The following is a 15,029-nucleotide window of genomic DNA, read 5'->3' on the forward strand; positions in this document are numbered from 1 at the left end:
TCACTTGCACCCCCCCCCCACTTGCTCTTTTAAAAAATGCTGGAGCAGCAGAAGCCCAGGCCAGCTGACTAGCAGAGGCCTCCCTTGGTGAAAGGAGGAGGATTAGCAGCTTTGTAGAGGCCTCCGGTTAGCCTCAGTCAATGCCACTCAAACGCAGGAGGAGAGAGCTTTGCATCATGATCCACCTCTGTAGTCTGGAGCGAAGGAGTTCAGAGGATGCACTCAGCATTAGGCATGCAGGTAGGAACATAGGAATCTACCTTATGCTGAGTCAGACCAGTCTAGCTCAGAATTATCTGTACTCATGGATTGGGAGTTTCAGGCAGCCCGACCTAGATATGTCATTGTGGAATGAACCCCTATTCTCCGCACAGAGCTACAATTCCCCAAGTTTCCTATGAAGACGGATTGATTGCTCAAGCACTCTGGGAATTATATCTTTCTGTGAATAGGAATACAGTGGTACCTCGGGTTAAGAACTTAGTTCATTCTGGAGGTCCGTTTTTAACCTGAAACTGTTCTTAACCCAAGGTACCACTTTAGCTAATGAGGCCTCCTGCTGCCGCCGTGCTGCTGCTGCACGATTTCTGTTCTCATCTTGAAGCAAAGTTCTTAACCCGAGGTACTATTTCTGGGTTAGTGGAGTCTGTAACCTGAAGCGTCTGTAACCTGAAGCTCCTGTAACCTGAGGTACCACTGTAGGGAGCCTTCTCTAACTACTTTCAGCACTCCTAACAAACTACAGTTCCCAGAATTATCGGGGGGGGGGCAGATTGTTTAAAGTGCTTTAAAACCTTTAAAAAAAAACATTTTCCCCTCTCTTTGGAGAGGAGGTAGAGAGCTGCTTCTGGCCCACAGGCCACGGGGCTGCCCACTTGCATCTAAAAATAAGACCCCTGAGCAAAGTGCCTCCATCTCTCGCAATCCGAAGGCAGCAAATGGATCTTTACAGACTGCTCTGAATGCTAATAATTTCCCAGGTCTCTGTGTCACAGCCGTAAATGGCTGGGGAATGGTTTTTGCCATGGTTACTGCAAGCAGGGGGTCTGGACCGTCCCCCCCCCCCGTCCCCCCACTCTTGGCCTTGCAAGTGTCTGCAAAACAGAGATGGGAGAAGGAGGGAGGCCAGACTGGTGAGGGGTGGGAGGTAAGCAGGTGGGGTCTGGCTTCCCCCAGCAGCTGAGCCATAAATGCCCATGAAAGGCACAAGTGACAGGTGGCCTGGAATGTGTCCAAATATGGAATGTATGAAACAGAGGGTGAGAGTGAGAGAGGCCGCCAGGAGCAGAGGGGAGGGGAGGAGTAAGGCCAGTGGGAGTTTAGGGGTATAAAGGACTGGACCCTGCGAGCCAAGCCTGACTGCTCTTTGCTTCCTTTCTCTGGGCTGCTGCAGGAACTGGTGAGTACCCCCAGAGCAGCTGACGCCGACTGTAAGCTCTTTGGGGCAGAGACTCCGGCTATGTACACAGCATACATTTAAAGCCTGTTCCTCCTCCCAGCCCTGCAAAGAATCCTGGGAATTGTCGTCTACCCCTTCACAGAGCAACAATTCCCAGCACCCTTAACAAACCACAGTTCCCAGGCTTATTGGAGGTGTGGAGAAACATGCTTTGAATGTATGGTGTGTATGCAGAGCTTGTAGGAAGATCAGAAGCTGCCTTATGTTGAGTCCATTTGTCTCAGAAGTGTCCATACTGCCTGGCAGTGGCTCTCCAGGGTTTCAGACAAGGGTCTCCCCCTGCCTTACCTGGATATGCTGGGGATTGGACGCGAGACCTTCTACATGCAAGGCAGATGCTCTGTGACGGAACTAAGGGCCTTGCTCCCCTGGAAAGCCACTGCCAGTCATAGTGAAAAGGAATAGCAGGCCAGGTATGGTCACCTCTACAAAGGATAATGCGGACCTGGGAAAATGGCAACTAAAAGGGCAAAAACAGCGAGCATCTTTCCCCGTGATCATTTTTTAGTTTTTTTTTTTGGGGGGGGGATGCAAGTTAAGGGAGGATACGACTGAGAGGTGTATACGATTATGCATAGTGGGCAGAAGTTGTAGAGGGGGATGTTTTTCTGCCTCTCTTAAGACACACAACTCGTGGGCATCCCATAATTGCCACACCATGACTCTGAATGTTGGCAGATTCGGGGCAGGCAAAAGGAAGGACTTATTCACACGCTGCGCAGTTCAACTTTGGAATTTGCCCCCCCCCCCCAAGGGACAGTGATGGCTACCATCTTGGCTGGCTTAAAAAGGGGATTAGACCAATGACTGGAGAAGGATGCCAATGGCCTCTGAATACCAACTCCTGGGAATTGCAAGCTGGGAGAGAGAGCTTGGGTCCTCTTTGTGAGTTTCCCAAAGGCATCTGCTTTGGCTGCGAGAACAGAATGCTGGACTTTGTGGGTCTTTGGCCTGATCCAGCATCCAGGCTCTTCTGTTCTTCACATTCAATGCATGGCATCTCCCGTTGAAAGGATCCCAGCGGAAAACCTCCGCCTATGGCCGTGGTGAGCTGCCAGCAGCAGGAATAGGCAGCATTGCTCTAGTCTAGAATTTGGAACCAACTTTCTCCCGCCGCCGCCAGTGATTGCAGCTACAGCTGTCTGGCGTGTACGCTTAAAATGTTTGCTTTCTGCCAAGCGGAAAGGTGAGGAAGCTTTCTATTTGGAAATGCAAGCTGCTTGCGTTCCGGACTGGAAAGTATCCAGATCGATTCTAGCTTTTCTGGGTTTTACCATTGTAGGGGAAACTCTATGGGCTGTCTCCAATGTTAGTCCTACTCAGAGTAGACCCATTGAAATTCATCAGCATGGCTAAGGGCTTATCCGCACTTCCTCTTGCCCTGCTGCTCCTCCCTGCCCACCCACCCCCCAAGCTGCAATTCGGATTTCCCCTAGATTGCTATTTTCCCCGATACGCTAAAGGTCAGCTTTTCCCTTGGAAAGGAGTGGGGCTGGGGCGACCCGTGCTTTCTAGGCAGGGCACCAGCAGAAGTATGGATGAGCTCTAACTTAGATCCATTGATTTCAATAGGTATACTCAAAGGAGAATTTAGTTGATTCACACCTTACGAGTTTATTCTACAAGAGGGAGGAAAACCAGGGCAAACAACCCCTTCCCCCTTCCTGAATCCTAAAATTCATGCAGGAGAAAAGGAATCAGATGGAATCTGGGAGGGATTTCCAACCAGTGATGTATTCGCTAATTTGCTAGACCTTGCAATTTTTAAAAATATTTGAATTACGTGTTCTCAGCGACCATGTTTCATGTTTCATGTGCCGTGTTTAATAGTCCGCCATTAGGTCTCAAGTTTGGGCCCTGAAATTTCAGGGTATGGGATGCTCTAGACCTGGCAGCACTTGCCCCACATAGATATGGCACAGAAGGACTGCTGTCAGGGGGAGATAAGAGGAACAGATGAGGTCAGTGTGGGTCACTTCCAAAATGTAACCCTCACCACCCATATCTCATCCCTTAGTGAGCCAGCGCCATGTGTGATGACGAGGAGACAACTGCCTTGGTGTGTGACAATGGCTCTGGCTTGGTGAAGGCTGGCTTTGCTGGGGATGATGCTCCTCGCGCTGTCTTCCCCTCCATCGTTGGGCGCCCAAGACACCAGGTAAGGAAGCGGTGGCTGCAAGGCTCTGTTTGGTCCCCACTTGCACTATTCATTTAAAGCAGAGCCCTACCACTTAAAAAAGTCACAGCTTCCCTGCAATAATCCTGGGGAGTTCAATTTGTGAAGGGTGCTAAGAATTGTTAGGAGAGACCCTCTTTCCCCTTGCAGAACTACAATTCCCAGAGCTCCCTGTTGGCTGTTAAACCGCTCTGGGAATGGTAGCTTATTGTGGCATTCATGGTGATTTGTGCTTATGGTGTTATCAGGGCGGTTATACAAACAATCTTGCTTTCAATCGTGTTTCTGCCTGCCAAAGTGTTGGGGAAGCCACGCTGCTTCGTTTCCAATCAATACACATCCCATAACTTCCCCCTGCAATCCTATATCTTTTTGTATCACGAAATGTATTGTGGGGAATTGTTGTTTTCCTGTCACTTTTGTTGTGCCTCTCCATACAGCAATAGCGCGTTATCGTTGGCCAGGATGGTTTAACAACCAATCCTCCTTTTCCATGGAGCTCTGGGAATTGTAGCTCTGGGAGGAGAGTAGAGGGTCTCCTAAGAACTCTAGAACTCCCAGGTTTCTTTGGGGCTCGAAGCCGTGACCGTTGAAAGTTATGTGGGCAGGATTGAAGTTTCTGGAGAGAGAAAGAAGAAGTGCTGTTTCACACGCCACAGAGGAGGCAGCGATAGCCCCCAATTTAGCTGGCTTTGAAAGGGGACTAGGCAAATTCATGGAGGATAACACAAGCGATGGATCCTAACCACAATGGCTATGTTCTCCCTCCACAGTTAGGGGTCTCCTTAGCACCCTTAAGAACATGGGTAGGTAAACTAAAGCCCATGGGCCGGATCCGGCCCAATCACCTTCTCAATCCGGCCTGCGGACGGTCCAGGAATCAGCATCTTTTTACATGAGTAGAATGTGTGCTTTTCTTTAAAATGCATCTCTGGGTTATTTGTGGGGCATAGGAATGTGTACATTTTTCCCCCTTCAAAATATAGTCTGGCCCCCCACAAAGTCTGAGGGACAGTGGACTGGCCCCTTGCTGAAAAAGTTTGCTGACCCCTGCTTAAGAAGCTGCAGCTCCCAAGGTTCTTTGGAGGAAGCCATGACTCTTAACGTGGTATCTTAGCGCCTTAAATATATGTGTGAATGTGGCCCTTGAGGAAACATTGCAGACCAACTAATAAAAGCTGAATTATGTGTGGGTGGTTGAGTAGGAAAAAACACCACCACCAGTTTTAGAAAGCTTCAGAATGCACCTGCAAACCCGCCCACCCCACCCTGGTCTGGAGGGGGTCGCCCTGAGGAGAGAGCAAGGATGCGGGTGGCCTTCCCTTTGGGGGACTCCACCACCAGCCATGTATATGACCTTACAGGCGGCCTGTCGGAGATCACCCCCAGAACAGCAGGGGTCTCCCTGACAAATTCCAACCCAGGCAATTAAGAGATCATTTGCCTCTTGGCTTTCCAATGGGATCCTGTTTCCTCCTGGGGTGAAGTTATGCTCTTAAACAGCTGCTAGGCCAAAGCTTAGAAGGCAAAGAGCATTTGGGAGCCAGGGCATAAGGGTCAATGGCAAGGGGAGAAAGACAGCCTGTCATGCCCTCCAACATTTCTCCAATGAAAATAGGGATGTCCTAGTCGGCGGTTCGAATCCCCGCAGCGGGGTGAGCTCCTGTCGTTCGGTCCCAGCTCCTGCCCACCTAAGCAGTTTGAAAGCACCCCCAAGTGCAAGTAGATAAATAGGTACCGCTTTATAGCGGGAAGGTAACGGCGTTTCCGTGCACTGTGCTGGTGCTGGCTCGCCAGAGCAGCTTCGTCAGACTGGCCACGTGACCCGGAAGTGTCTTCGGACAGCGCTGGCTCCCGGCCTCTTAAGCGAGATGAGCATGCAACCCCAGAGTCGGACACGACTGGCCCGTACGGGCAGGGGTATCTTTACCTTTTTTAGTCAACAACAACAACAACTTTATTATTTATACCCCTCCCGTCTGACAGGGTTGCCCCAGCCACTCTGGTGGCATCCAATATATATATAAAAACCAAATTAAACATTAAACATCTTTTTAAAAACCTTCCCTCTACAGGGCTGCCTTCAGAGGTCTTCTAAAGGTTGTATAGTTACTTATCTCCTTGGCTCGGGGGGTCGCATAACTCCATCCCCTCCAACATTTATCCAATGAAAATAGGGACATCCTAAGGAAAAGCTGGACATTCCGGGATCAAATCAGAAACCAGGACAGCTTCTGTAAATCCAAGACTGTCCCTGGAAAATAGGGACACTTGGAGAGTCTTCTCTCTCTCTCTCTCTCTCTCTCTCTCTCTCACACACACACACACACACACACAGAGAGAGAGAGAGAGAGAGAGAGAGAGGATGCTTCAAGTTTCAGACACTATGTTTATTGAGCCTACATCCTGATTTACTTTGTACAAAGTTCCGTGGGGAGATGTATTTTGGTAGAAAGCTGCGGTATAAATTCCAACAATAATAACAATAACTAACAATAATAATTTCAATATTTTAGTTATCATCGAGTAACAAGGAGTTACTCAGCTGAATATGAGTGTAAGAAAAAGGACAAGAAATTATCAGTCATTTAACTTTCACTGACATCCTAAACTTAGCTGTATAATTTATTGCTATTGCAGTAGGAACATAGAGACAAAATAAGTTGCCTTCTACAGAGCCAGACAGTTGGCCTATATAAACAGTTGTCTACACTGGCTGGTAGCAACTTTCCAGAGTTTTAGGCACGCAGTCTCTCCCGGCCCTGCCTGGAGCTGCCACAGGGGAGTGAACCTGGGACCTTCTGCATGCCGAGCAGGTGTTCTGCCACTGAGCTACAGCCCTTATTATTGCCCAAGGCACCCAAATGACTTGGCCGGCCTTGAATGCTCTGTACCCTTTTGGGCAGGGGGAAGCACCATTCCCTGCTCCCTTTAAGGGGATGATTGGGAGAACAGAATCCAGATTGGAGGGCAGTGTTTCTACCCCCCCCCCCAAAAAAAACCCCTGTGTCTATTTTGCTTGAAATTAAGCACCAGAAAGCCTAGGGAGGATTAGCTGTGGTGACCAGCCCCCCCTGGGGCTGGAGGGCAGGGAGCCCAACAGTGGCTGGAGCCAGAGCCAATAACAACAACAACAACAACAACAACAACAACAACAACAACAACAACAACAACAACAACAATAATTTAGTATTTATACCCCGCCCATCTGGCTGAGTTTCCCCAGCCACTCTGGACAGCTGAGCCAATGGCAGATGGAGCCAATTAATTCTGGTTTTGCCCCCATCCTTCTCCCCACTGCTGCATTCTACAAGGGCCACACAGGGCCACACAGGGCCACACAAGGGCCACACAGAGACTAAGGAGGCAGAGCCACCCCCTGGACAGGACAGGTGAGGGCTGGACCGAAGGCAGGCTGGTTTGGCAACAGTCTAGCTCTCCCTAAAGGACCACCCTCTCCTGAGTCCCTGCTCTCGCTTGCTTCCAGGGCGTCATGGTGGGCATGGGTCAGAAAGACTCCTATGTGGGAGACGAGGCCCAGAGCAAGAGAGGCATCCTGACCCTGAAATACCCCATCGAGCATGGCATCATCACCAACTGGGACGACATGGAGAAGATATGGCACCACACCTTCTACAACGAGCTGCGCGTGGCCCCCGAGGAGCACCCCACCCTGCTCACCGAGGCCCCCCTCAACCCCAAAGCCAACCGGGAGAAGATGACCCAGATTATGTTTGAAACCTTCAACGTGCCTGCCATGTATGTGGCCATTCAGGCAGTGCTCTCTCTCTATGCTTCTGGCCGTACCACTGGTAAGTGTGTGTGTGTTTGCGTGCGTGTGTGTGCGTGTGCTGTGGGGGGCCGAAATCAGCAAAATTGTTGATTGACCCCCCTTGGGACCAAGAGGCAGGGGTAAACATGTTTTCAATGGATTAACAAATGGCATTAACTTGCCAGCTGCTTCCAAACCAGCTGTTTATTAAGCACTGGGTAGCTTAATAAGTGGGTAGGTTAGGGGATGGGTAGGCAAACTAAGGCCCAGGGGCCAGATCTGGCCCAATCACCTTCTAAATCTGGCCCGCGGATGGTCCAGGAATCAGTGTGTTTTTACATGAGTAGAATGTGTCCTTTTATTTAAAATGCATCTCTGGGTTATTCGTGGGGCAAAGGAATTCGTTCATTTTTCTTCTTCAAAATATAGTCCAGCCCCCCCCCCCAAGGTCTGAGGGACAGTGGACCAGCCCCCTGCTGAAAATGTTTGCTGACCCCTGGGTTAGAGTATGGTGCTGATAATGCCAAGGTTGCAGGTTCAATTTCCGTATGGCACAGCTGCATATTCCTGTATTGGAGAGGGCTGGATGAGATGACCCTCTGTGTCCCTTCCAACTCTATGATTAATTCATCCTGACTTGTTTGCAGGGAGATTGTGGGCTGTTTAATGAGCAATTTACATTTGTTGCTCCTCTTGCTTTCTCCTCACATTCATTCCTTGGTTGACCACAAACTTGACATGAGCCAACAGTGTGACGCGGCAGCTAAAAAAGCCAATGCAATTCTGGGCTGCATCAATAGGAGTATTGCATCTAGATCAAGGGAAGTAATAGTGCCACTGTATTCTGCTCTGGTCAGACCTCACCTGGAGTACTGTGTCCAGTTCTGGGCACCACAGTTCAAGAAGGACACGGACAAACTGGAACGTGTCCAGAGGAGGGCAACCAAAATGGTCAAAGGCCTGGAAACGATGCCTTATGAGGAACGTCTAAGGGAGCTGGGCATGTTTAGCCTGGAGAAGAGGAGGTTAAGGGGTGATATGATAGCCATGTTCAAATATATAAAAGGATGTCACATAGAGGAGGGAGAAAAGTTGTTTTCTGCTGCTCCAGAGAAGCGGACACGGAGCAATGGTTCCAAACTACAAGAAAAAAGATTCCACCTAAACATTAGGAAGAACTTCCTGACAGTAAGAGCTGTTCGACAGTGGAATTTGCTGCCAAGGAGTGTGGTGGAGTCTCCTTCTTTGGAGGTCTTTAAGCAGAGGCTTGACAACCATATGTCAGGAGTGCTCTGATGGTGTTTCCTGCTTGGCAGGGGGTTGGACTCGATGGCCCTTGTGGTCTCTTCCAACTCTATGATTCTATGATTCTATGATTCCTTGCTCCGGCTACTTTTGCCTCTGGCCCCAAGACCTCCAGGAAGGAACGTGGTCCTCAGACTAAAAATGGTTCCCCACCTCTATGCTAGGGCAGGGGTCGCCAAACTTTTAGGACCAGCGGGTACATTTCATTTGTGCCAGTCACAAAACAGTAGCTACTATGTGGGGGTGGGGCACAACACAAAATGGCTGCCATGGAGAGTGTGCCATAACACAAAATTAGAGAGACTGCCATGCCTGGCAACCATGAGAAGTCAGCTATGCCCTGCTGGTCCTTATTCTGGAGATCACGCAGTATTGATTTTACACACAAACACACGCACAATGCTGTTGTTTCTGTCTAACAGGAACATGGAGCATTCCTCAATACCAGGGAAAATATACAAGGTGACCCCACCACTCTTGTTTCTTATAAATTGCTTAGAAGGCACATTTGACCCCTTTCTTTCTAGGAGGGCAAGAAAGCTCAGAGTCTGGAGCACCATGGTACTTGTGTGGGTGCTGGGTTGGCAACCCCTGCTCTAAAGTATTGTGGCAAATGTTAACTGGCAGCTGTCTGGCATGCATTCACCACGTAAGGCCAGCCAGGCTAAAAGCCCTCTCCCCCAGCCAAAAGGCTGTCTTGTGGGACACCTAGCAGCTTCCTCTCTCTCCAGCTCCCTACCAACTCAGGTCTCCTCTTCTGTAGGAATTGTACTGGATTCTGGAGATGGTGTTACCCACAACGTCCCCATCTATGAGGGCTACGCCTTGCCCCATGCCATACAGCGCTTGGATCTGGCTGGCCGCGACCTCACCGACTACCTGATGAAGATCCTAACCGAACGTGGCTATTCCTTTGTCACCACTGGTAAGAGAACTGCTACGTGGTACCGCTTTAATTCTGCAGCCAATGTCTGCTTGAGTCAACTCCCTGCACCAGCCAAGAGCATTGTTCATGCCATTTGAAAACAAACACTGAATGCCTTAACTCTGACCCCATGTGCGCTATACATTTAGAGCAGTATCATACCTCTTTGAACAATCATGGTTTCACCCAGAGAATCCTGGGAGGTGTAGTTTGTTAAGGATGCTGAGAGTTATTAGGAGACCCCTATCATCCTCACAGAGCTCCAGTTTCCAGAGTCAATCCCTCCTCCCAGGGAACCCTGGGAATTGTAGCTCTCTGAGAGGAACAGGAATATAATGAATTGAAAAAGATGTTTAAAATAACGTTTGTAAAAAAACCAACCCAGAACTTTCCCTTTTTTGGGAACTATAGAGACAGAACTACGCAAACTGTATAGAAATTTATTCATGTATGTGACTATGGCAGCAAGAATGTTACTTGCCCAAAAATGGAAAGAAGAATTCATCCCAGCAAATGAAGAATGGATACGGAATATGCAGAAATGGCGAAACTTACTAGGAAAAAAAAAGTTAACAAACTTTTTATAAAAGAGTGGAAATGGTTTATGGAATATTTACAAACAAACTGTAAACAGATAAGAACATTGGCAGGATTATTGTAATAACCTGCAGTTTTATCAGAGTATATCTTTAAAGTACATGAATAAATGAGCAAATTAAGTTAATTTGGATATGCCGAAAATATAAAAAATAAATTTAAGGAACCACAGGAAGAGGGGGAAGGAAGTCAAGCTTTGAAATGTTAAAATGATTGTAAAATTATTGAAATGTATAAACTGAAAATCATAAAAAAGGAATCTCCTGGCGGTTCTCAGCACCCATAACAAACTGCAGCTCCCGGGGTTCTTTGTGGTGGGGCCACACTGTTCAAAGCAGTATGATAATGCTTTCAATCTCGAGTGCAGATGGAACCTACAGCTGAGTGACAGAACCAGTTCTTCCAAGCTGTGGGCTTCCTCTAACGGACCAAATCCTCCCTGCCTCCCTGCAGCTGAACGGGAGATTGTGCGCGACATCAAGGAGAAGCTGGGCTACGTGGCTTTGGACTTTGAGAACGAGATGGCCACCGCCGCTTCCTCCTCCTCCCTGGAGAAGAGCTATGAGCTGCCTGATGGGCAAGTCATCACCATTGGCAACGAGCGTTTCCGGTGCCCAGAGACCCTCTTCCAACCCTCGTTTATTGGTGAGAAACAGTGGGAGCACAGGAGACCTCTCTAGCAGAGACTTCTGCCCCACAGCTCCTATTATGCCAGACCATTGGCTCTGGTGGCTGTGGCTGAAGGGCGTTAGGGGTCTAACAGCATTTGGAGGGCCCACAGACTGGCCCAACCATGGGGCTTATAGATGGGGCAGGGTAATCTGCAACTGGTGGGCTTGTTCTGGAAGAGTGAGGGGTTTGGAGTACCTGAGAAGTCATCTGCGGCCATAGGTGAGGGATGGGGAGCTTCTGCAAATGTCATCAAGCAGAGGCTTGCTGGCTGGGGCGGCAATTGAGAGATGTGTGAGGGGTTAAGACATGTCAGTGGCAAAAAGGTCAGACTTCTCCTTTGAGACTGCTCAGAAATGTCACACTGGTTTTACTGATGGCGAAAACGTTTACTGACACACGTCAGGAAGTGCAGGGAGCCCAGGGTGGGCGTCTCGATGATACCAGCCTTGACCAGAGAGAGGGGTATCAGGTAGACACATTCCACTTACGGATTAGGGCCGAGGCTTTGGCAGCGGGTGGAGAGGAACAGCTGATCGCGCCAGGACAGGGCTCTTCGATGCTCTTTTTTCTACCCCAAAAATAGGCAGGGAAGCGACAAAATTCCAGGATAGTATCCTCCTTCTCCTAAATGGAGGGGGAAGCATGACCTCCTGCTAAGCAGCTGCTGTAACTTGAGGCCATCACAAAATCCTTTGACTTTTGCCCTTGGCGAAGGATTCTTCTCTGTGGGTCTCCTCGCTTTCAAAGATCTCCCAGCCCTTCTTTCTTCAAACTCCTTCCGGCCTTGCAGCACCAGGTGCAGAAGAGATTGCAGGATGTACCCGGGACTAGCATGACAAAGCAGCAGTATGGGCTGTTTCACCTTATTAAAATCAGATCTGGAAGATACTGTGTTCTGTCTCTAGCCCTAATGAGAGCTCACAAGGCCCGGAGGAGCCGGAAAAAAATAAATAAAACTTGCTTAAAACTAGGCAACTTAGCAATTGCCCTAATAAAGGCACTTCCTGGGAGGTCTTTGAGTGTTGTTGTTTTTAGTAGCCTCTTGGCAATTGCTTTTTCCTGTTTGTTTTCTACTAGGCTAGCTCTCTCTGCTTCTCATCTGCTGACAGCCTCCATGGTTTCTGTTCTGGCTGTGGAGGCCAGGCTGATCCATCCCTCCTCCACTAGCCTGTTCATTTGCACAGAATTACTTGTCGCCTGTGGTGACCAGGCATGGTAGTTAAATGCAAGGCTGAACAAGATTGGCTCTCAGAATGAATACAACCACACCTGTCACGTGCAGAATTATCATTAATTGCCAGCCCTTCACCCTGAGGTCCCAGGGCAGTTTACAGCAATTAAAACACAACATTGTTTTGTTGTTTAGTCGTTTAGTCGTGTCCGACTCTTCGTGACCCCATGGACCAGAGCATGCCAGGCACGCCTGTCTTCCACTGTCTCCCGCAGTTTGGTCAGACTCATGTTTGTAGCTTCGAGAACACTGTCCAACCATCTCGTCCTCTGACGTGCCCTTCTCCTTGTGCCCTCCATCCTTCCCAGCATCAGGGTCTTTTCCAGGGAGTCTTCTCTTCTCATGAGGTAGCCAAAGTATTGGAGCCTCAGCTTCAGGATCTGTCCTTCCAGTGAGCACTCAGGGCTGATTTCCTTCAGAATGGATAGGTTTGATCTTCTTGCAGTCCATGGGACTCCCAAGAGTCTCCTCCAGCACCATAATTCAAAAGCATCAATTCTTTGGCGATCAGCCTTCTTTATGGTCCAGCTCTCACTTCCATACATCACTACTGATGTATGGCACATACAGGGCACCCGAGATGGACAGGTCATAGTGGAGAGTTTTGACCAAACGTGATCCACCTGGAGCAGGAACCGACAAGCCACTCCAGTATCCCTGCCAAGAAAACTCCATGGACAAAGACAAAAATGCAACATTAAAAACAGTTTAAGGCAACTTGGTATCACAAAAAACAAGGTGGTTCCTGAAAATACACACCTCAGATGTCAAAGGTCAGGGTAAAGATGTACCTCTGTTTAAGGATACATCCTTTTGTGCCAAATATAGTCAATTAGCATTAAATTAGCCATATACCCTGCTCCCCAGATTTTGCAATCTTGCTGCTTCTTTTTTTTTTTTAACCCAGGCATGGAGTCTGCAGGCATCCACGAAACCACCTACAACTCCATCATGAAGTGTGACATCGACATCCGTAAGGACCTGTATGCCAACAACGTGCTCTCTGGCGGCACCACCATGTACCCTGGCATCGCTGACCGTATGCAGAAGGAAATCACCGCCTTGGCACCCAGCACCATGAAGATCAAGGTGAGACTGGCAAATAGACAGCAGAATTATTAACATTTGGCATCCCATTCCAACAGATAGGTAAGAGGAAAGCTGTGATAGATTCAGAAGTTACTGGGGTGTTTGTGTGTGTGTGTGGGCAACCAAGATGATCAAGGGTCTGGAAACTAAGCCTATGAGGAGCACTTGAAGGAGCTGGGTATGTTTAGCCTGGAAAAGAAGAGACTGAGAGGAGATATGATAGCTATCTTCAAATATCTTAAGGGCTGTCACATGGAGGAGGGAGCATGCTTGTTTTCTCCCTGTATTTAGAAACCTCCAAGGAAGGAGAGTCCACCACCTCTTGTAGGAGTCTGTTCTACTGCTGAGCAGCTCTTACTGTCAGAAAGTTTTTCCAAATGCTTAGTCGGAATCTCCTTTCTTGCAACTTGAAGCTATTGGTTCAAGTCTACCCTCCTCTGCACACCTTCCAGCTTGTCAACATCCTTCTTAAATTGTAGTGCCCAGATGATCCCCTTGTTGGTTCTCCCACCTTTTGGGAAATTGTCAGCGATGCAATGGAGGAATTTCTCAGACCTTACACTCTTGGCAGAGTTTGAGTCCCAACAGATATTGGGGAAGTTGGAATCCCCCCATTACTATTTCTCTCCTTTTTGAATGTTTGGTAATCTGCTTTAGTAAGGCATCATCCACCCCGGTTAACTTTCTCACTTGCTCCCTTTAGATCATTGCTCCTCCGGAGCGGAAGTACTCTGTGTGGATCGGCGGCTCCATTTTGGCTTCCCTCTCCACCTTCCAGCAGATGTGGATCAGCAAGCAAGAGTATGATGAAGCCGGGCCATCCATTGTCCACAGGAAGTGCTTCTAAAACGTCTCTTCCTTACCCTCCCTGGCTTCTCCATTTCAGGTTCCAGCTGCTGTCCCTTCCTCCCAGATTTCATGGTGGTGCTTATGCCATTGGCTCACGCTGCAAGAGCCATTCCTCCTCTTGACTGCCCACCGAGCCCCAGCGCTGAGAGGTCTACTCATGAGTATAATGGAAATAAAAATATTTGCAGAAGGCTCTTCTGCTCCTCAGGGTCTTATTTCCATGGAATCATCCCTTCTGCAACACCACATATGGTGCTAGTGTCTCAAGTTTGAGTATTTGTCATTACTCCCTCTTTTCTCTCTCCTTCCTGAAACCTTAAAGAATAAAGCAGTTTTACAGTAGAATACCGTGGCTCAGAGTCTTCTGGGGCATTCACAAGACTGGCCCAAGATGTTTTCCTACTTGAGGTGAAGCAGCAAATGGGCTGGTCCTGTCAAGGCGCATAGTACCAAAGGTCAGTCATAAGAAGGGCGCTGCTGGATCAGGCCAATGGCCTATCTATTCCAGCAATGAGCTTTATGGCTGACCAGGAATTAGAACCTTTGGAATTTGAACCACTACGCCAGGGATTCCCAAACTGTGGTCTGTGTGCTTCATTCAGGAGGTCTGTGGCATTGCTGTGGCCTTGTGGTTGAAGAAAGGAGATAGCACATCCATCACATTCAATATGTATACAGTACTGATTTGCAAAGGTATTTTTATTGCTCCTCTGCTTACTTATATTACGTTTTACTGCATTACGTGGAATACGTGTATTACATTCTATGGAATTCAAACTGCAATACACTAAAAGACAAGAAAGAAAGGAAGCAATGAAACTGCAGTTGAGAATCGTACAGTATCTAGCACAGCACATGAAACTTGATGCAACAGGCAGAAAACCATTTAAGTGGTGCCTAGAACTGGATGCAGTACACCAGATGGGGTTCTGGCCAAGGCAGAATAAAGTGTAC

The 15,029-nt window shown here is 48.4% G+C and overlaps 1 protein-coding gene across 4 annotated transcripts; it reads left to right on the forward strand.

Annotated features, from left to right (window-relative positions):
• The first annotated feature begins 63 nt into the window (after nt 1-63).
• Nucleotides 64-14,420, forward strand: LOC309331013 (actin, alpha cardiac muscle 1-like). Of its 4 annotated transcripts, none has more exons than XM_081843017.1 (7): nt 64-240; nt 3,477-3,617; nt 7,123-7,447; nt 9,476-9,637; nt 10,688-10,879; nt 13,045-13,226; nt 13,930-14,420. In XM_081843017.1, exons 2-7 carry the CDS (start codon nt 3,489-3,491, stop codon nt 14,071-14,073), a joined length of 1,134 nt encoding a protein of 377 aa, XP_081699143.1. In that variant the 5' UTR covers nt 64-240; nt 3,477-3,488; the 3' UTR covers nt 14,074-14,420. The 4 variants fall into 4 exon arrangements, with proteins under 4 accessions (XP_081699143.1, XP_081699142.1, XP_081699144.1 ...); XM_081843016.1 differs by lacking the exon at nt 64-240 and adding an exon at nt 1,310-1,399; XM_081843018.1 differs by lacking the exons at nt 64-240; nt 3,477-3,617 and adding an exon at nt 4,929-4,983.
• The last annotated feature ends 609 nt before the right edge of the window (nt 14,421-15,029 follow it).

The sequence above is a fragment of the Podarcis erhardii genome (genome assembly GCF_964252035.2).
Source record: "Podarcis erhardii genome assembly, chromosome: 15".
NCBI classification, from domain to species: Eukaryota; Metazoa; Chordata; class Lepidosauria; order Squamata; family Lacertidae; genus Podarcis; species Podarcis erhardii.